Source organism: Topomyia yanbarensis, chromosome 2 (assembly GCF_030247195.1).
Source record: "Topomyia yanbarensis strain Yona2022 chromosome 2, ASM3024719v1, whole genome shotgun sequence".
NCBI lineage: Eukaryota > Metazoa > Arthropoda > Insecta > Diptera > Culicidae > Topomyia > Topomyia yanbarensis.
Window position 1 is genome coordinate 2,936,488 of NC_080671.1, and position 20,644 is coordinate 2,957,131.

The 20,644-nt window shown below is 41.5% G+C and overlaps 1 protein-coding gene across 1 annotated transcript in view; it reads left to right on the forward strand.

The window, feature by feature from the left end:
- LOC131678922 (adapter molecule Crk) overlaps positions 1–17,995 on the forward strand; it is a 51,299-nt gene extending 33,304 nt beyond the window's left edge. Inside the window, exon 4 of the mRNA XM_058959369.1 lies at positions 13,538–17,995. Within this exon, the coding sequence (XP_058815352.1) occupies positions 13,538–13,546 (9 nt within the window). The 3' untranslated portion in view covers positions 13,547–17,995. The remainder of the gene's footprint in view (positions 1–13,537) is intronic.
- The last annotated feature ends 2,649 nt before the right edge of the window (positions 17,996–20,644 follow it).

Genomic DNA, 20,644 nt, shown 5'->3' on the forward strand with positions numbered 1-20,644 from the left:
ACTCGTTTCACTCAGCCATGTGTCCAAAATCATAATTTTTATTCCATTTTCATTAGGCGACATTTTGAAAGCGAAGACGTTGACGTACAAAAGAGTAAACAAAGAAAAGAAAAAACAGCATGCTGTGATGGGCACATTACAAGCATCATAAATGCGTGCGTATAAAGCTAATGAAGGTTGATAGCTTATGTCTGATATACTGCCCATGTTCGCAAATCAGGCTCAAAATGATGGATCAGAGCGTTCTATGCCACATTTCAGATTTAACCGTAAATCCCCCTCAAAATGACAAGTATCAGGCTATCAAGGACAGACTGCTGAGCCGTTTTGAAATATCGGCACAAGCTAAAATGGAAAACTACTATTGAATTCCTGCGATTTGGGCGACATGGAGCTGACACATCTACTGGCCAAAATGCAGGACCTGGCAGCTGGACTAATAGTCGACGATGGCCTTGTGAAGATGTTTTTAAACCGGCTCCCCGCAGTTTTGACGATTCACGACGGCACACTGTCCAAGTTGGCAGAAATGGCAGATAAAATGGTTGAATCTTCCCTCTCGCATATGCATGTAGCAGCCACGAATTCGCAAACAGCATTTCCCAGTCAAGAGGAGCTTGCAGAGCAAATCGCATATCTCACTGCAGAGATCCGGAAACTAAAAGTAGTCGGTAGAGGCAGAAGCGAGAGAAGCCGGTCATCCTCGCGTGCTCGACAAGGTACAAGCGACCGTGACAGAATTTGTCGGTATCACAAAAAGTACGGTTCACAAGCTCACCAGTGCCGCGCGCCGTGCTCATTTGAAAATTCGTCAAAAAACTAAGTACCAGCCCATCTGACACGGCGGGGGTGGGCTTAAACAAGGAAAGCCGCCGCTTAAGCGTTTTCGACAGGATTAACAACGTTCGTTTTTTTAATCGACACACTTTTGACTCACGTTTCCTGCACGCGGATCTTGAACTCCGCAGAAGATACTCTTGGAACTTTCTTGTAGCTGATGTTAGCACCGCGATCATCGGAGCCGACTTTTTGTCCCATTTTGGACTAACGGTGGACCTCAAACATCAACGCATCATAGACGGGATAACACATCTCAAAGCTACAGGCGGCGTAGTGCATTCGTTACAACTATCAGTTATGATCATCCATTCCGGCACTTGCTTGAAGAGTTTAAGGTTATAACACGTCCGTCAACACTTCGTGCTGAAGTTCGCCATGATTTAACTCACCACATAATTTCAAAAGGACCAGCCGTCGCATGTAAAGCACGAAGGATGTCACCGGATAAGATGTCATTTGCCAAACAGGAGTTCCAAACTATGATGCATCTTGGTATTTGTCACCGGTCCAGTAGTAGTTGGGCGAGCCCACTGCATTGTGTTCCCAAAAAGTTTGGAGGGCTACGCTTCGTAGGAGACTATCGAAATCTGAACCATTGTACTATACCAGACAGATATCCAGTACCACACATACACGATCTCCTGAACGCTCTACACGGTAAGTCGATATTCAGCACACTAGACCTTGAACGAGCATACCATCAGATACCTGTGGAAGAGGAACACATACCTAAGACGGCCGTAATAACTGCATTCGGCCTTTTTGAATTTACCAGAATGCAGGATTTTCGGAGATCTCGATTTCGTAGTCATCTTTATCAATGACATATGCGTCGCTTCATCTTCAATTGAAGAACATTATCAGCACATGCAAATAGTTTTCGATCGACTTCGTTCGACCGATCTAGTCATTAACTTGCCAAAATGCAAATTCGCGCAACAAGAGGTTGAATTCATTGGTTATTTGGTCGGTAATGATGGGGTGAAACCGTTACCCAGTCGAGTCACAACAGTACAGAAATTTACTTGACCAACAACAGTCAAAGATCTTCGAAGATTCCTGGCTCTCATAAATGGATTTAAACGATTCATACGTCAAGCGACTGATATGCAGGCAGCACTGAGATGCCTTATCACAGGCAACAAGAAAAATGATTCACGAAACATCGAATGGAGTGAGGAGGCAATTGAAGCGTTTGAGAACTGCAAAAAAAATCACTAGCGGAAGCAGCGCTGTTGTATTACCCTGATCCAGAGAAACTCGTGGGATTATTTGTAGACGCTTCCAACACTGCAGCTGGAGCTGTTCTGCAGCAATTTTCCTGCGTAGTCCGGCAGCCGCTAGGTTTCTATTCGGAAAAATTCACGTCAGGTCAACGCAACTACTCCACGTTCGGACGAGAGCTGATGGGAATGAAAATGGCTGTCAGGTACTTCAGACATCTATTAGAAGGCCGTCGTTTAACGATCTTCACCGATCGTAATCCGTTAACAAACGCTATGACTTCGAATTCTGCCTGTCGTCTATCTCGTGAGGAGAGAGCGCTGCAGTTTATTTCACAATTCACAACAGATATAAAACAAATCGCCGGCAAGCAAAACGCTGCAGAAGATACACTGTCTAGGGTGGACACGATCAGTTCTCCATCGCATATAAATTACTAAACCATTGCATTAGATCAGAGCAACGACCCAGAACTTCAAGAATTACTCAAATCCACGAGTTCCTCGATAACTCTCAGGAAACAGTTTTCACTCGCCCATTCATACCAGAACCGCATCGCCGTATGATTATGGAACATTTTCACAATATCAGTCATCCTGGTATACGAGCAACACGGAGGTTTGTGTCAAATAGATTTGTTTGGCCGAAAATAAATAAGGATATCGCCGGGTTTTGTGAGAAATTGCGAAGCGTGCCGAAAATCAAAGGTTTTGCGTCATACATCAGCACCGTTGGCATCGTTCGGCCTGCCTAAGTGTCGTTTCAACCATATCCGCGTCGATCTAGTGGGCCCTTTGCCTCCATCTAACGGTCACATATATCTTCTTACCATTGTAGATCGTTACACCAGATGGCCCGAGGCTATACCGTTGGAAAATATGATGGCGAACACGGTAGCAATAGCACTCTATTCTCAATGGATCTCGCGATTCGGTTGCCCTGAATATATTACTACAGATCAGAGGCGTCAATTCGAATCGGGGTTGCTCAACGAATTGGCGGTTTTGCTTGGAGCTAACCATACACGGATGACCACCTACCACACATAGGCAAATTACTTCCAAACCCCATTCAAGGATGAGGCTGGAATCGGGATCAGAGCAAATCTCCGACGATAAACCCATGATGGACGATTCAATAAAAGTCCCAATTGTTGATTAAGAGCATATTTTTCAATGTGGCACAATGTGGCCAATAGGGCAATATCATTTGCGAGAACGAGATCCAACAGGTGCTCGTTTCGATGATAATTGCGAATTAATTTGGGTGAGCCCATGCAAGTTAAACTCATCCAGGAGAGCGCAGCAGGCAGCCTGCATATGCGAGAACAGCGAGTCAACATACGGTGTATCTCTCTTTCTCTCTCTCTCTCTCTCTCTCTCTCTCTCTGTCTCTCTCTCTCCGACATACGCCACTGAAGATTTGACTGGTTATAGTCGCCAAATAGAATAGCAGGAGGATTAAAACTTAATACTATCGAGCCCAATGATTTTACGTGTTCATAGATACTCACCACGTCAAATCTTTGATCGAGGGACAAGTATCTAACGTCGGTATTGAGCGTGTTTTGCGATGTATCAACAAGGAATTACAACTGTCCGAGCGCATTGAAGATGGTTGCAGGATCAAAATAAGCGTTTAGTTCATCCGATACTGCTGTCAAAACGCCCCTACCCCGCGAGTCTTACGACTGTTCCAGGGAGACCGATCATTCCTAAAAACGGCGTAATGATGTCTGTGCGGAATAGATTTGATCTTTCAGCCAGGTTTCTGTTAGAACGATTATGTCGTACTCAGTTTTCGCAATAGCCAGAAAAAATGTGTCTATTTTGGTCCTTAATCTACGTACATTTTGGTAGTATATCCGAAGGCTGCTTGAAGCAGCGCTGCTGGAGTGTGAGAAATTAGCAGGTACAGCTGGTTCAAAAACATTATTATACTTGCCTGGAATATTGTTGAATGATAAGAAAGCAAATGAAAACTGCACGGTAAATCGTTTGCATGAGGGAACGCAACGTGGTATGTCATATGTATTGGAGCAGAATAAGGACAAACCTGTTTGGCGAAAAGGAAGTACCTAGAAAGTGCTCATTGACGTTACACTTGTTAACCCGTCGTAGAACCGGCGCCAATAAGCACATTTTTGGCTTGCATGGACCATCGCGATATTATTCCGTCACGAATTTTCGAGTTTGTCATCGAACACTTTTTGTCAACTTCCAACTTGGTGGTTGAGTGGTAAGCGTGACCGCCACTCATTCCAGTTGGCCTGGGTTCAATTCCAGCCGAGGTCGTTGAGATTTTTCTGAGGTGAAAAAATCTGTGGTCACGTCTTCCTTCGGAAGGGAAGTAAAGCCGTTGGTCTCCGGTCCATGAAATTGGTGGATCGATATCTAGTCCAAGTAGTGGAATCACCTCTCTGGCATCGGTAAAGAAGAAGTATATCCAACTTCTATACTCTACTAACAAAAATATCCTCCTCCCGTGATACTTGTGGAGTGCGCAGTAGTATATACGACCTCTAGCAAAAGCAAGTATCGGACTAACCATTCCTTCCCTTTCCTTCCGCGATCTACGTTCGGGCCTGGCCGGCGCCGGTATTGATCAGAAACACTTTAGCATTACCAGGAGTTGCACATTGAAAGATGTTTCGCTAATCCCAAGCATAATTATCTACTGATTCCCTGTGCAACCTCAGCTAGTCCCGATCGATAACGGAGTAGCAGCCAGGGGTGGTCGCACAAGCTCAAGCTCAACACTTTTTGTCAACTTCCGGACAAGTGTTTCATCACATTTTTTGAACGCCTTCTCCCCTAATTGTTTTGAACTGCCACAATCAGCTAATAACTAGTAAATCTATACCCTTCTCCTTGAGGCAATTTAGCGTGATGTGCACCGACTTTAAATCCGGCTGAAACAGCAACTTCTTCTGAAGACAGATAGATACATTTGCGCCTTTATGATTCCGGTAGTGTAAAAAATGGTAGTCTTCAAACCACAAGAACACATTGCTTGCCATATAAGATCTTTTCAACGAAATTTTCTCTATCTCTTTCTGACTTGTTCGCATCATCCCTTACGATGACAGTACAATATTGAAGACCGGTAAGGGTCTTTGAGTTCTCTTTCACATATGCATCCCGTCGCTGCAAAACTCCCGAATACAATTTCCGAGCCCTTGCTGCAGCATATGGCCTGCGAAGTATGTCTACGTTCTTGCAAAGTATGTAGTCCTAATAGTCTGCAACGGTTCACATATGGTGGCAGGTTCAACGGATCATTCCAAGGCAATTGATGTAAAGCATATCGTACAAAGTTGCGCTGGACAGCTTCAATCTTTTCACTCCACGTTGCATGATAAGGGCACCATACGATGCTTGCAAATTCCAACTGCGAGCGCACCAGTGAGCAATATAAAGCTTTGAAACACAGAGGATCCCGGAATTCGCTAGAAATTTTGAACATAAAACCTAAAAGTCGATTTGCTTAGTTAAAATTAAGCATGTCTCTTGTACGATGAAAACTGATGACAAAACATTTCTTAACACAAAGGATCAACATGTTTCTTCGAGACCAATTGTAAAATGTATCAATGAGACACAGTAACTCACGGCAATCGGCTTCATTCCTTATCACAAGAAATATCTTCAAGTCATCGGCGAAACAACAGTTTCCCTTCACGTATTAGAACAAAGACCGCATCATTCACGAACAATGAAAATAGTAATGGACCTAGTGTACTACCTTGTGGAACTCCGGAATTATTACAAAAGGATTCAGACACGTTGTCCCCAATTTGCACGACGCACTCGCGGTGAAAAAGGTAGGATCGAAGCCAGTGGCAGAATCTCGAGGTACATCCTAGTTTATCAAGCTTTGCAAGCAGTATCTCACGGTTAACTGTGTCGAAAGCGGCCTTAAGATCTGTGTAGACCGTGTCCACTTGGAGTTTCCTGGATATGTTTTCAATGCAAAACGATGTGAAGCTAACTAAATTCGTCTCAACCGATCGACCAGGGAATAATCTGTGCTGACAAGGGCTTATGTAATGTGTACTAGCAAAAAAACAGCACCTCGTTGCTAAGCGCTTGGAAGATTTTTGACTCAACTCTCAACGAAGTGATTCCCCGGTAGTTCACGATGTTGCTTTTGTCATTTTTATTGTGTACCGAAAACATAACTGAAAACTTCCAATCATCGGGAAATTTTCGCTGCTGAAGCGACACATTGAAAAGGTGCGTCAGTGGGATCGCTAAGATGTTGGAACATTTTTTCAGAACAGCAGACGGCATAGCACTTTGTCCTGGAGCATAAGACGATTTTGTTTTTCGTATTGCAGAGAGAACCGATTGTACTGAAATAGTGAATGCATCCATATCCACTGCACCAATGGGAACATCTCGGGTCGCGTTTTCGAGCTCGATGGCAGATGGCACATCAGTCATGAAGACACTTGAGAAGTAGCTGGCAAATAGGGAGCATTTTTCGGCCGTTGTAGTCGCTACTTCGCCATTGTAGATCATCCTAGACGGAAGACCCGTTTCATTTCTCTTCGTTTTAACAAAAGCCCAGAATCCCTTCGGATTTCGTCGTAAGTTTTGTTGGATGCGGTTCACATATCCTTTGTACAGCAATTTATTGTAACAGCGGTACTCATTGCTGGCGAGTGCCGAAAAGCGCTTGAGAATAGGACATCGACGATTTGCGTACGCACGTAGGGCTTCGGCACGGATGCGTTTCAGATTCCGAAGCATAGCGTTAGACTATGGAGGCTTCTTGGGAGGTTGATATTCAGGCACGGATTTTTCAACACAGTCAATGAGTAATCGGTTATAGAGATCGACTGCAGGATTTACATCAACTTGATCAAGTAGTACACTCCAGTCAATCAGCGATAGGGTGAGACGTAGTGCTGCTAAATCAGTTTTGCGAAAATTACGACGATTCACAGCTAAAGCTTCTTCATATTGTGGTGAACTAATGATGGAAATGGATATTTCTAATGCGGGATGATAGTTATCCAAAGGAACGATAACACTGGAAGCTTTACTCACAGAACACTCAGGCAAAGCATTCTCACTGACGAAGACAAGGTCAAGAAAACGGGATTGATGGTTGGAAATCGTGCTTACTTGATTTAGTCCGTGATGGCTTTCATCTCGTCCAGAAGTAAGCGGCTGGCAGGATTTGTTGTCGAGGATCACGGGTTAGGGTAAGCGTATCCACGTCCAGAAGAAACCCACATCAGTACTGGTTGGTTGAAATCACCAAGAACTATTATCACATCGTTTGCTTCTGTCTGAGAAAAAGCATGTTCTATAGAGTCGAGATGAAGCTGCGTAATAGTGCAGTCAAGTTGCTTTTCTGGAGGAATGTAAACAGCTCCAATAAAATAGTTCTTCGTCTGCGTAGTAATCTTCGTCCAAACAACTTCAATGCTTGATGAACTATCCACACCAAATTCACAGGAGGCTAGTGCGGAAGAAACAGCGATCAAAACTCCCCCGCCGCGACCATGAACACTGTTATGTGCGCTTCGATCCGCACGATAAACCGTATAAGAATCCCCGAAGAGCTACATCGATGCAATACGATCATCAATCCAAGTTTTCGTCAGAACATAAATATCGTAGTCTCCGTCAAGAGCATCCAAGTACAAGTCCTCGATTTTCGTTCTTAGTCCTCTGACGTTTTGGTAGTATAGCCGTAAATCGTCAGCGTCGCGTGGCAATCGTGCCGACATGCTGAAGGGACGTGATGTACCCGATGGCATGCTAGAAACCAAGAGGTTTTCAGGGAGTGGATCGTCATTTAAAGCAAAATACTCGCCTGAGAAGGGAGTTTGGAAAGTTTTAAAGACTATCAAACAGAACATTGCCTATGTGTGTCAGACACGTGTATTTATTTCTTCGGCTCTGTGGCAACTGTATTCATACAGAAATTATTCTTTTTCCACATAGAAGTGTATTTGAACTGTATATTAGAGTGCCCAGAAAAATAACGAATTTTTGAAAACTCAATCGGCCCACCCCTGAGTCGATTTCTAGTCCCACCAGGAGTACTTGCTCCAAATTTGAAGCAAATCGGACAAGTCTAGCTACCGGACCAACGTGCCTGAAGTTTGTATGGGATTTTTCGACAATTTACATGGAGAAAACCCAGTAATTCGCATTTTCGCCGCTAGGTGGCACTATATGCGTCGTATTATCACTGTAAGTGAAAATAAGCAAAATAATTTAATTTCCTACAACTTTGTCGAAGACTGTTAGTCAATCCGGCTTTGGTAAAAGAAGTTATTAAACTTTTAACGAAGTGATGTCTGAATCAGTTTTGCATGGGGCCTAGCAGCGCATAGTTGTGGATCAGTAATCGATTACCACCAACTATACATTTTTGTGAGATAATGGTTACATTTAGCAGAATAGTATATTCACAAGAATTGTAGTACATAATACGAGTTATGTTTTGGTTAGAAAATTTTAGTTCCACCTGTGACCGCATAGAGGGCGCCAACACTAACTTTTCATAGGAGTGAGATAGAATATCGAGATGTTCGGAAGAAATATTTAAAAATGCTTGCTCTACAATTTTGTGGAAGACACCTAATCTATCTCTTTTCGTTAAAAAGTTAGTGTTGGCGCCCTCTATGCGGTAAAATGTGGAACTAAAATTTTCTAACTAAAACATGACTCATATTACTTACTATAAATCTTCCGAACATACTATTGACCTAAACCTAACCATTATTTCACAAAAATGTTGTGTTCGTGCGAATCAAGTATTGATCCACAATCATGCACTGCTAGGCCCCATGCAAAACTGACTCAGACATCACTTCGTTAAAAGTTTAATAACTTATTTTACCAAAGCCGGATTGACTAGCAGTCTTCAACAAATTTGTAGGCATCTAAATTATCTTTCTTATTTTCACTCTTAGTGATAGTATGATGCATATAGTGCCACCTAGCGGCGAAAATGCGAGTTAGTGGTTTTTCTCCATGTAAATTGTCGAAAAATCCCATACAAACTTAAGGCACGTTGGTCCGGTAGCAAGACTTGTCCGATTTGCTTCAAATTTGGAGCAAGTACTCCTGGTGGGACTAGGAATCGACTCAGGGGTGGGCCGATAGAGTTTTTAAAAATTCGTCATTTTTCTGGGCACTCTAATGGGCCTTCCCTCAGAGCTCAAATCTAAGCTCCCTTCTTTACAATTTTACGTGAATGACATTGCCGAATGTCTTGTGAATTCCTGCACGCTAAGGCAGCTTGCAGATGACAGTGTGGTCTCTATTACAGATCCCAAAGCTGTCGATTTGCAAGGACCATTGCAAGATACTTTAGACAATTTGTCTGCTTGGGCCCTCCAGCTAGGTATCGAATTCTCCACGGAGAAAACTGAGCCAGTCGTATTTTCAAGGAAGCCTGAACCACCACAACTACAGCTTCAAATTATAGGTCAAACTATTGGTCAGGTTTTAACTTTCAAATATCTCGAGGTCTGGCTCGACTCTAAAGTACCTGGGGTATCTAAAATAGGAACATGGTGGGGTGCCCACCCAGGAAACCTAATCAGGTTGTACCAAACAACGATATTATCGTAGATGGGCTACGGGAGTTTCTGTTTCCGCTCCGCAGCGAACATACATTTCATCAAACTGGAGCGAATTCAAAATTGTTGTTTGCGTATTGTGTTATGATGCATGCACTCGATGAGTCTAGAAGTGCTAGCGGGCGTCCTTCTGCTGAAAAATAGATTTTGGAACCTCTCATATCGATTGCTCATCCGATGCAATGTTTTGAACTCGTTGGTAATTGCCAATTTCGAGAGGCTTGTCGAGATCAATTCTCAATCCCGATTTATGTCTTTGTGCTTCGATTACATGGATCAATATTTCTCCATATTATCCCAATCGTGTCAAGCTCCCTCACGTTTCTGATTTAACTGCAATCTTCGAAACATTCATAAAAGGTGCGATTCGCAAAACCTCGGATCACATACGCCCGCAAGTGATCCCAAACACTTTTCATAGAAAATTTCGAAAATTCGACTTTAACAAGATATTTAACACCGACGCACGGATCAATTCTCAACGATTCCTCTGGCTTCGGTATATTCAATCAAAACCTCACCGCCTCTCTCAATCTCAATGATCCTGCGTCTGTTTACGTTGCAGAACTCGCTGATGTTCAATATACCCTTAGGATTATTGATACGCTGCCCACCGATCATTACTTTATTGTTTCGGACAGCCTCAGCTCAATAGAAGCTCTCCGTTCGATGAATCTTTTAAAGCACATTCCATATTTTCTAGGGGAAATATAAAAATTCCTGCGTGCTTTGTCTGTAAAATCGTACAAGATTACTTTAGTTTGGGTTCCCTCACATTGCTCCATTCCAGGTAATGAAGAAGCGGACTGTTTGGCTGAGGTGGACGCTTTAGAAGGTGACATATACGAAAGACCAATCTGCTTCAATGAATTTTTCAATATCTCTCGTCAGAGGGCGTTACAAATTTGGCAGACTTTATCCGTGTGATGTCTCAGCTCATGTCCAATCACTACACACTGGACGCTCATCTGCGACGTATTGGGCTCGCGAATAGCGGTATCTGCGCGTGTGGCAACTGTTATCACGATATCGACCATATTGTCTGGGCATGCGCCGAGTGCTGTTCTGCCAGAGCTCAACTATTGGACTCTCTTCGGGCCCGAGGAAACTTACCCAATGTCCCGGTTCGAGATGTACTGGCAAGCAGTAATCTCCTCTATATGTCTCTCGTATGCAGCTTTCCAAAAACCAATTCAATACACAGATTCAACTGCCCGTATTATCTTTTTTATCATTCTCATAAGTGCACTCTTTCACCTGTATCGCATACCAACAATGATTTGATGCGACTTCAAGCTGGCACGAAACATCTCTGTCAACTATGTCACCACTTTTTCATCGATACCCAGATGTAGGAGTTCAAAACCCCCCCTCGTCCTGAATATCTTCCCAAAACATAGGGGTTGTACACAAATGACGTAGCTTTTTGCAACGATTTGTGCCCTCTCCCTCGTAGCATTTTGTCACAAAATTCTAACCTCCCCCTTGTAAATAACGTAGCATTTTTCCACGAAAGGCGGCCGGCTAGTGAAAAAAAAATTAAATATGTTTTGTATTATTCTTCTGAAAACATGTGATTACAATTTTTTGCTAACTTTCATCAACATTTTCATTACAAAAGCAAATTACATACATTTACATTACGTGTTTTATCAAATAAACTAATTGAATAAGAAAAATGATTCCTGTTTTAATCCACCTAGTGGTGCAAATATGCTTTTTTTCTTTTCTCCCATTTCTCCATGGCACAAATCGCTGGGGGATTGTGCTAACGAAAGAAAGGTCGGACATCGTCCTGTAGATGGGCAACATCGTGCCCGAAACCGGTCGACTAAAAGATAATTTTAAGCCCTTTTTTCGTTTGTAAGAATAATAAGTGTTGTGTCCTGTCTCGCGTCGCGTTTTCACGATTCCATGGCAGGTTATCTTCAATAAAATTGTGGAAATGTCTTTTAAATTATTAGTACACCTTGTACGTATATACAATGGCTCGCCAGCCACGAACTTGATAAGCTACGTGTTGATGTTGAGAGACTTGAAATAATAAACATCATACTTAATTAGCTTAATAACATTAGTTCAATTTTGTCTACTGGCTATCTTATTTGAATATGCGGAGGTTTTATTTCATTTCATTTAAGCCTAATATTGTGAGAGTCGCAATATATGTGAACAACGCGTAGATCCAATTTCGGAAGTTGGCCATTTCCACGGATCTTCCGGAATCCTCAACGATTCAAAATGTGGTCAAAGAGACATTGAACCACAACTCTGATTCCAATAGAATTTAATAGCAGTTAATAGCTACAACATTCATTTGAGACTAAATTTTAGAAAATCGAGTAAGAAATTTCTGAGAAGCAGATTCCGGTACCGCCGAAGGTGGCCAAAGTGGTCAATCCAAGCAATTTGGAGCACATATTATGAAGTTTTGTATCTTTTAGATAATATGCAGACTCCGTTGGTTGAAAAATCGATTTTCAGAGTGATTGTATACAGGGCCGTCGAGAGCCGCGTCGGGCCCCAAGGCTTGTATTACTGCCGGGCCCTTTTAAACCTAGGCCCTCTAGTTCAGTGTGTGAGTCCGTGGTTTCTATTAGTCTCCGGTTGACTCATATTGCCACGTCCACAGATAGCGTGCAAGACATGTGAATTTCGATAGCTTCTTATTCCGTGGTATCCAAATCGGGTAAAATTGCCATAGCTACGAGTTTTTTAATTTGTGGGTACTCAGGAATCAGTAACATCTAGCTCAAATGGCACGTTCCCCATGTTGATGGGAGATTTGTGCCTTGCCATGAATCATCTTTACATGATTTCCCTGATGGGAAGGATTGGGGAAGTGGTAAGGTTAGGAGTAAGAAATATACCCAAAAGACCACGAAGCATTATTTAATGGTTTTAGAAATGTTCTATATTCGCATACTAAACATATTCTTTACGGTTTCATAGTTCTATAGAGATCATTAAGGCATATTTAGTGATAAAAAAGAGAATCAGTATGCCAGAATAGAGCTAGTTCAGAAGCACCTTTATGGCTGTCAGCAATGTTAATATAGAGCCGTGTTTATAAAAAAAACTTCCCTTCTTTATCGACACAGCAAAAGATAAAATTAACTTTCAATACCGTACCAACCCCCTTCCTCTCTTCTTTCGTTTCACATGCCGACTGTTTAAATTGACGATTTAGTGCCTATATAAATGGGATTCGATTCGCAGTCGAAAACCTCGTCTCAATTTGGTATACGCGTTTGATCACTGATCTGTGAGAAGATTTGCATGTATACTTCGTTTATTCCAAACTCTACCTAAATGTCTGGTTGGAATTACGTAAACGTCTATTGTGGATTATATTTGCAGTTGCATTTTTTCGAAAAATCGTGCAGAATTTGCATTTTGATTTTAAGTTTATTGCATCATCATTTATTAAATGAAGGCATGCGAGTTTAGGTAACTATTGGAACGCATACGTATATTTGAACGATGCCGGTGGTTGAGTGGTTAGCGTGGCCATAGTTGTAGTTGGCCTGGGTTCAATCCCAGCCGAGGTCGTTGAGATTTTTCTGAGGTGAAAAATCTGTGGTCACGCCTTCCTTCAGAAGGGAAGTAAAGCCGCTGGTCTCCGGTCCATGAGTTGATGGATCGAAATCTATTCCAGATAGTGGAGTCACTTCTCTGGCGTCGTTAACGAAGAAGTAGAATACAACTTTTTTACGATTGCGGGTGATTCTAGGAGATTGAAACGTCCGTTTAGCAGATTATACTGTAGATAGCTTTTAAGCTCAAATTCATTATTAATTCATTAGTTTACTTATATAGAATTCACAATTTAATCCAACTCACGTTCAATTTTATCTCCTACAGAAACCATAATGGAACACGATCCGGAAGCTACCAGCGGTAACAAATTCTGTGGCGATGAATCACAGTGACCAGTCTTTCCATCGATCGAGGCTGTATTTAAGGATTAACTGGGATGCACTTGAAAAGATTCTATGTCTCGAAAGAAGTTCACTTCGTTCTTTTCCCCACGTTCTCCCGTTCCTTTTTTTCTTCTTCGTTTGTTTTGATTTTAACGATGACAGCTGCAGATTGGCAGTTTTCAACACAACTTCTATACTTACTAACAAATATTCTCCTCCCGTGATACTTGCGGAGTGCGCAGTAGTATACTGCCCATAAAAGCATAGCAGTCCCATATGGATTTTTGTCGAAAATGAGTTATCTGTTGGATTATATTCTGTATGACCACTGAATCACAATGCTCAAATAAGATTACCAGATTTGTTTAGAAAATATCGAAAAAAAATACCAAAACATGGTTGTCCCATCCATAAGGCTCAAGAAAAAGTGAATCTTGAGCATCGTTTTTCTCGGCTTGCTGTTTTTCAATATGGGACTCTTATGCTTTAATGGGCAGTATATACGGTCTCTAGAAAAAGCAAGTATCGGACTAATATCCCTTCCCTTTCCTTTCGTGATTTACGTTCGGGCCTGGCCGGCGCCGGTATTGATCAATACCCGGTCAAAAAAATGCGGACGAACATGGTCAGGCGATTTAAACAGTTTGACGTTTGACTCAACTCGCCTGTGCCTGTGCAATTTGCGAATGCAATTTCAACACTTGGACCAAGACTTAGACAAATTTTCTGGCGGCTGAAATGGACTTGGATGTTTTTTGCGTTTTTCAAACATGGCGGTTCATGTTTGACTAAAGCTTAAAATTGTTTTTTTAAACAATTGGCGTGTTCTCGCTTGTATTTTGTTTGTCTAGTGCACTTCATTTAGCTAACGAATGTGGGAAATTGTGAAATCATGTGTAAGTATAGTAGAACAAGATCTCTGACCTAGAGTCTTAATGAAAGTCAGATTGTGGTAAGTTTTGGTACAAATTCCACCATTGATTCTTCCTATCGTTTGGTGGTGATTACCTAGTGTACTGATAAGTTTATGTTAGTAGATAATGAATCCGAAAATAAGTATTATTTGTAATTTTCATATTAGGCAATCAAGGGCGATTAAATAACCAGTTCCCTGGGCGATTTAGGGGCGATTTAAGGACGGGTAGAGCGACAAAAAAATGACGGTGGCGAATCGCCCAAATGTTGCATTTAAAATAGCCCCCTAATTGCCAGCAATTTGCTGGCAAATTGAAGGGCAATTAGCGCATCCGAGTTGGCAAATAGCCCCCTCGTTAGCCAGCAACTTGCTCTTTTTGACTGGGTAATCACTTTGGAATTTCCAAGAGTTTCGCTACTCTCAGCCCTGTGCAACTTCAGCTAGTTCAGATCGCCCTCTAAGAACGGTTGGTTTCAAAATCGTCTAATGAAGGACGTTCGTTGGACCAATTTGGACAACGTCCAAATAACCGTTCAACAAACGTCCATCGTTGGACCCGTGTTGAACGATTTTGAAACAATTTTTTGAACGTCTCAGTGGGCGATAACGGAGTAGCAGCTAGGGGTGGTCGCACAAGCTCAAGCTCAAGCTATTGGAACGCATACGTATATTCTTTATTGTTCGATGTCTCAAAGCATTATAAACATATTCTATATTAGCACTTAGAGCATGTTCAGAATTGTTTCTGTTCTAGCTTCATAATTTTGACAGTTCTATTATATAAAACTGAAAATTTTAAAACTAGAACATGCTGTGCCCATAAGCAGTTTTAGCGGATGTTCTATTCAGTTTAAAATTCATGTCTTGCCATGCCTTCAGCATCACTGCATTCAAATTGATTTTCCCCAGTCTATCGGGAATAAGTGTCTGTACTGAAAAGTTTGCATGTATTTAAAACATAGTTCTAAACGTGTTTTAAAATCAGCCTCAAATAGAACGGCGTCGTAAAACAGTTTTAAATATTGAAGCAAAACTTTTCGAAATTATAAAACAAAACACTCTGCTGGGGATGTGAATGTTTCAGTTCCAGTTCTACTTTGAATCTCCTATACAATTTTGTAAAATAAATAAAAATAAATACAAGCTCCTGAACATACCCGAGTTTCATAGTATTTATTTTCAAAAGATTTTTAGCACGATTGTGTTCTGTATGTCGATATAGTGTTTTATATATTATATATTGTTTTATATATTCCATTTAGTCAATTTTTTCATGTCACTCTACTGTATATATTTGTGCTGTACACAAATATTTACTTTTTTCACACAAAAAGCAAACAAAATAAAAACGTTTTCAGCCTCTAGCACAAAGCATGATAAACCCCCGAGAAAGACTTAATAGCTGCAACGCTAAAGAAGAATGTATGAGGCAAGCGAGCAGAAAAACCAAGGAAACCATCTATCAACAAGTAAATTTAACAACGATCCCGTCACTAACTACCGAAAGATTAGATAGTTTACCATAAAACGTGTGAAAAATCTATCAGAAAATATGTAACATAAAAAAAAGATTTCGAGTTTAAATTAAATTTTCTATAATTTGTGATGTTAGTTTGTGAAATAAAAATATTCAAGAGCAGAAAAAAAACTAATAAATAGGTTTCTAGTGAACTGCACTACCGACTACTAATGCCAAATAACAACAAAACAGATACAAACGAACAAAATGGGTCCAGAGTAAGTAAAAGTCCGTCAAATGTTTAGCCTCTTCCTTCCGACACTATAGAAACAGTTCAAACTTCAAGCTTCATCTTCTCGTTCTTTGTAGCGCGGTACGGTACGGAGCGGTAGTAGTTCTCGTCGGGTCACTTTTTCCTGTGAAAGAGTTTCACATTTTTTCTCGAAGACCTTGAAAGAAAAACATTTCCAGTCTAATCAAACAACTAAAATTTGTTTATAAGATAGCTGCTTAAGCGCCTCGCTTTGAGTAATTTTCCGAACCGTGGAATCGTCCAATAGCAAACAGCTTGGAAATTCTCTACGAGTTTTAAAACATATTTTGGAAATGTTTTGCTTACTTGGATGTTCTTTTCGGGTAAAAGGGTCTTCAAGAAAAAAGGGAAAGACGAGAGCTGAGTATATCATCGCGACACGATTCCAACAACCCAACCAACAGCAATTGTAGCAGTTTAGCAATGCACAAGGCCTTACTAGGTGAAAAACACAAACAGAACAGAAACTACAATATAGAAACGGTGTTGACGACTAGCTAGGGAACCTTGCTTCCAACCGAGGCTGTAGGTTTGCAATCCGAACCGATTGTGTTGTAGTGCTTTTGCATTTTTTTGGTATCCTTCTTTCCGCGTCTATTTTTCCTAGGTCGACACAATTATGTAGATATGATACGGGATATAGAAAGAGTGTATTTAATATTCTAACAAAAACGAAAACAGTGGATGAATAGGTATATATATTTTGTAAATGTTTTTGTAACGTTCTCGAAAGTGGAAGTGTTCTCAGAGAGTCATACCCCACTTCGAAAGTATCAGTTATGAGAAGGTTTGAATTTTTGTCTTTACTGATCTTTCCCTATAACAACGGGTTTTTACCAATCAAAATATTTCCTCTAAGTGAGCGGTACAATTTGAATCACGTCATAAAAAATAGGAGCTCTCGAAATGAGGATAACATTCGATAAACCCCACGATTGCCAATGAAAGCGTTGGTTGATGCAATCAATCGATCACAACAATTATACTAATCTTAATGTGCAATAAAAACAAACAAACACACACACCGCCACAAATAACGCAGAAAGAGTAAAAGAGTGAGACAGTCGTGACAGAGTCAACAACACAATCTACTAGTATGTAAGTTTTCTGAGAAGGCTGATTCGATCTTTGATTAAAGAAAAAGAAGATGAAAAAAATAAGTCGTTTGTTTCACTCGTGTAACCCAGTTTGACAATTGATAAAAATTAGCGTTATTCTCGTGTTAAATACAAAACAGGCTTACTACTCCTTCCTTACTTCCTTCAGAATGAAAAATACATATTCTTACAATAGCGAAAGCAAAATTGAAAGTAAAAATCCTTCAGGAAGAAAAAAATAAACAAAATAAACAGATGTATTCGTAGCTTGTAGAATTTAGTTAACGCTCCATGTACGAAATAATTGCACTATATATATAAATAAAATTTATTTAAGAGAGATAAGAAAATATATTGAATCAGGAGAGAGAGATTGACCGTGACAATGGGCTAAACAACGGAAGAAGAAGTGAAACAAAGCGTAAAAGTTAAGCAAATGGACGATTATTCCAATTTATCTATCGCATTAAAGCGCATTCGTAAAGATTACATAGACGAAGTGACTGCAGTACCCGGAAACAGAGGAGGAGTTTCAACTGCTTTACTCGATGGCAAGCAGTACGAACCGGTGGAAGGTACTAGCGAGAAATAAAGTTTCAGTTAAATTGCTTGAACTTTGTGTTTTACTGGTGAAAGAAAATTAAAGCAAGTATTGGTTATTGTTTGACCTTTTTCGTTGAACTATGTTTTTCTTATTTTTATTCGAAGATCTTCGAACCTAGGAGTAGTGGGCTAACTTCCGAACGATGATTTCTATCCGTGGTCCGGAGAACAGGAACTAGGAATAAACTTCTGGAAAAAATCAGAGTTAAAGCGGTTTGTTTCACATTGGAGACCGACGTACAGGACACTGAGCTGAAAGAAGACGAGTCCATGGAAGAGCTGATTGTTGAGCAACAACAGCAACTTGTGATGTTCCCAAAAGCGAAAAACGGAAAAATAGGCAGGATATTGATGTCGGACAAGCAGTACCACGCAAGCAACGCTACTATGCAATGTCCCCGTACGGGCGTTCAATAAAAAATGAGTATTCAAATATCTTTCTGTAATTGAAGTAAAGAGCGTAATATTTTTCTCTCTAAGAAAATTGCTCTCTGAACTCCCCAGAAATGGGTGGCATGTTACTTTTCGCCCGGATGCTGTCAGTTAAATCAAAGATGGCGTCGAGACAGCAAGCACTCCGCGAGCGTGTTGTACGGTTTTACGAAACGTATGGTCATCGTGGGAAAAAGTACGGTAGACCATTTTAGCGACGAAAGACGGACCCTATTCTCACGGTCACGTCACCTAGTGACTAGAAAAAAATTTCCTTCTAGTCACCAAGTGATGTGACTGTGAGAATAGGCCCCCTCGTCGATAGATTTGAAGGATGCGTTTTGGCATTTGTCACTACATCGAGAGGACACATCCAATTTAAGGTTGTCCCATTTGGTCTGTGTACAGCCAGTCAAGCCCTAGCGCGTTCGATGACGCCTACTGTTTGCAGACATGGAGCCGGAAGTACTACCTGGATGACGTCATCATTTGCTGCAGGACTTTCGAGAAACACATAAAGACGCTCGAGGAGGTAGCCAAACGGCACGCGAACATGACTATATCAACGGAAAAATCAAATTTCTGCCGGCGTGAAATCAAGTATCTCGGCTACATTCCAAATGAAAATGGATAGAAAATGGATGAGGACAAAATCGAAAGCATTAGCTTCTTCATCAACTAGAAAGGGAGTTTTAAAGTTCGTTGGTATTTGTGATTGGTTCCGGCGATGCATCGTAGACTTCTCAAGAATCGCTGCTCCAATCACGGAACTAACGAAAACGAAAACTTGATTCCTGGAATCCGCAGAAGGAACAGTATTTCCTGAAACTCAAAGCAGCGTTTGTGTCGGCACCGATATTGGCAATGCCACATTACACGAAACCGCTTTGCTGTTACGGTTTACGGGGTACGGTGACCACGCAGCGTTGAGTTACATAAGGTCGATGAAAAACCCGACGGCGCTAATGAGTACATGGTTGTTAATATTGAACGCGTATGACTTTGACATCAAGTTCAACCGTCAGGAGGAAAATTGCAGGGACATCTAAAAACCTACTATCAGAACGTGAGAGGGCTACGCAAAAAAAAAATGATGAGCTGTTCGTCGCTGCTTCGCATGTTGTTCATGATGTTATTGTTCTGGCCGAAACGTGACTGAATGATCAAATCAACTCGCTCCAATTATTTGGCTCAAGGTACTCGGTATATCGTAATGATCGTGATCTCAATAGTGCAGGGAATAAACGTGGTGGTGGTGTGCTCATTGCAGTCTCCAACCGACTCTCATCCAAACACAAAAATGACACAATCTCGAGCAACTCTGGGTAAATATTCGTGGCCCCTATACTAATCTTTGTGCGGGTGTTGTATTTATTCCCCCTGATTCAGCAAGTGATTTAGAAATTATTCAGAAGCACATAGACTCCGCACTTGACATCGCAACGTCCATTGAACCCAACACGGCACATTTACTATTTGGTGCCTTCAACTAACCTGAACATACCCTCCGGGTATGCCTTCCCAGACCCTTCTGAATCAACTTTCTCGAGGGCGAGTACTATCTTACTGGACGGAATGTCTGTACTGAACATGCGACAAATGTCTACAGTGAATAATAGGCGAAATCGAATCCTGGACCTCCTGTTTATAAATGAAGAAGCTTCAATGAACTGAACCGGAATTCCTGGAGAAGGAAGTATTTTTGAAATTCTCACGCTCTCGGATAGTACTCCGACAATGCGAAGCAATTTGAGTCAATGACATTTAAATCGCTACTGTCACGACACAAAATTACCAACATGAAGACGGCGTCCAATGGTCAACAACAGGGTCAACAGAGTCCTAGTAACATGTATTCGTTAGATGGAGTTCACCGGCTTGGTCGGCAATGACTAGGCAGTGCGTAAGCCTCTTGTATCTGAAGGCATAAAATAGACCCCACTTGCGGTCCTTAGCTTCCTGCCCAGTAATTCCTAGCCCTGGCCTCCTCGTGGCGTCGACTGGGATACGAGTAACCTTAGTGAAGATCGGGTAACCAACAACGGTGGGAACTTTGGTCGTATGCTGGCAGGGAAGGGGGGGTTACCCTTCTTCGGAAGGTGTAAATCTGTCCTGGTGTCCAGGTGGGACCTTAAGCAGTCCTGGCACGATGGCCCACCGGCGAGACAGGTGGTTGGCGTAGGCCCTATAAGCCGCCCCTTAAAAAACCCACATAACGAACAATACAG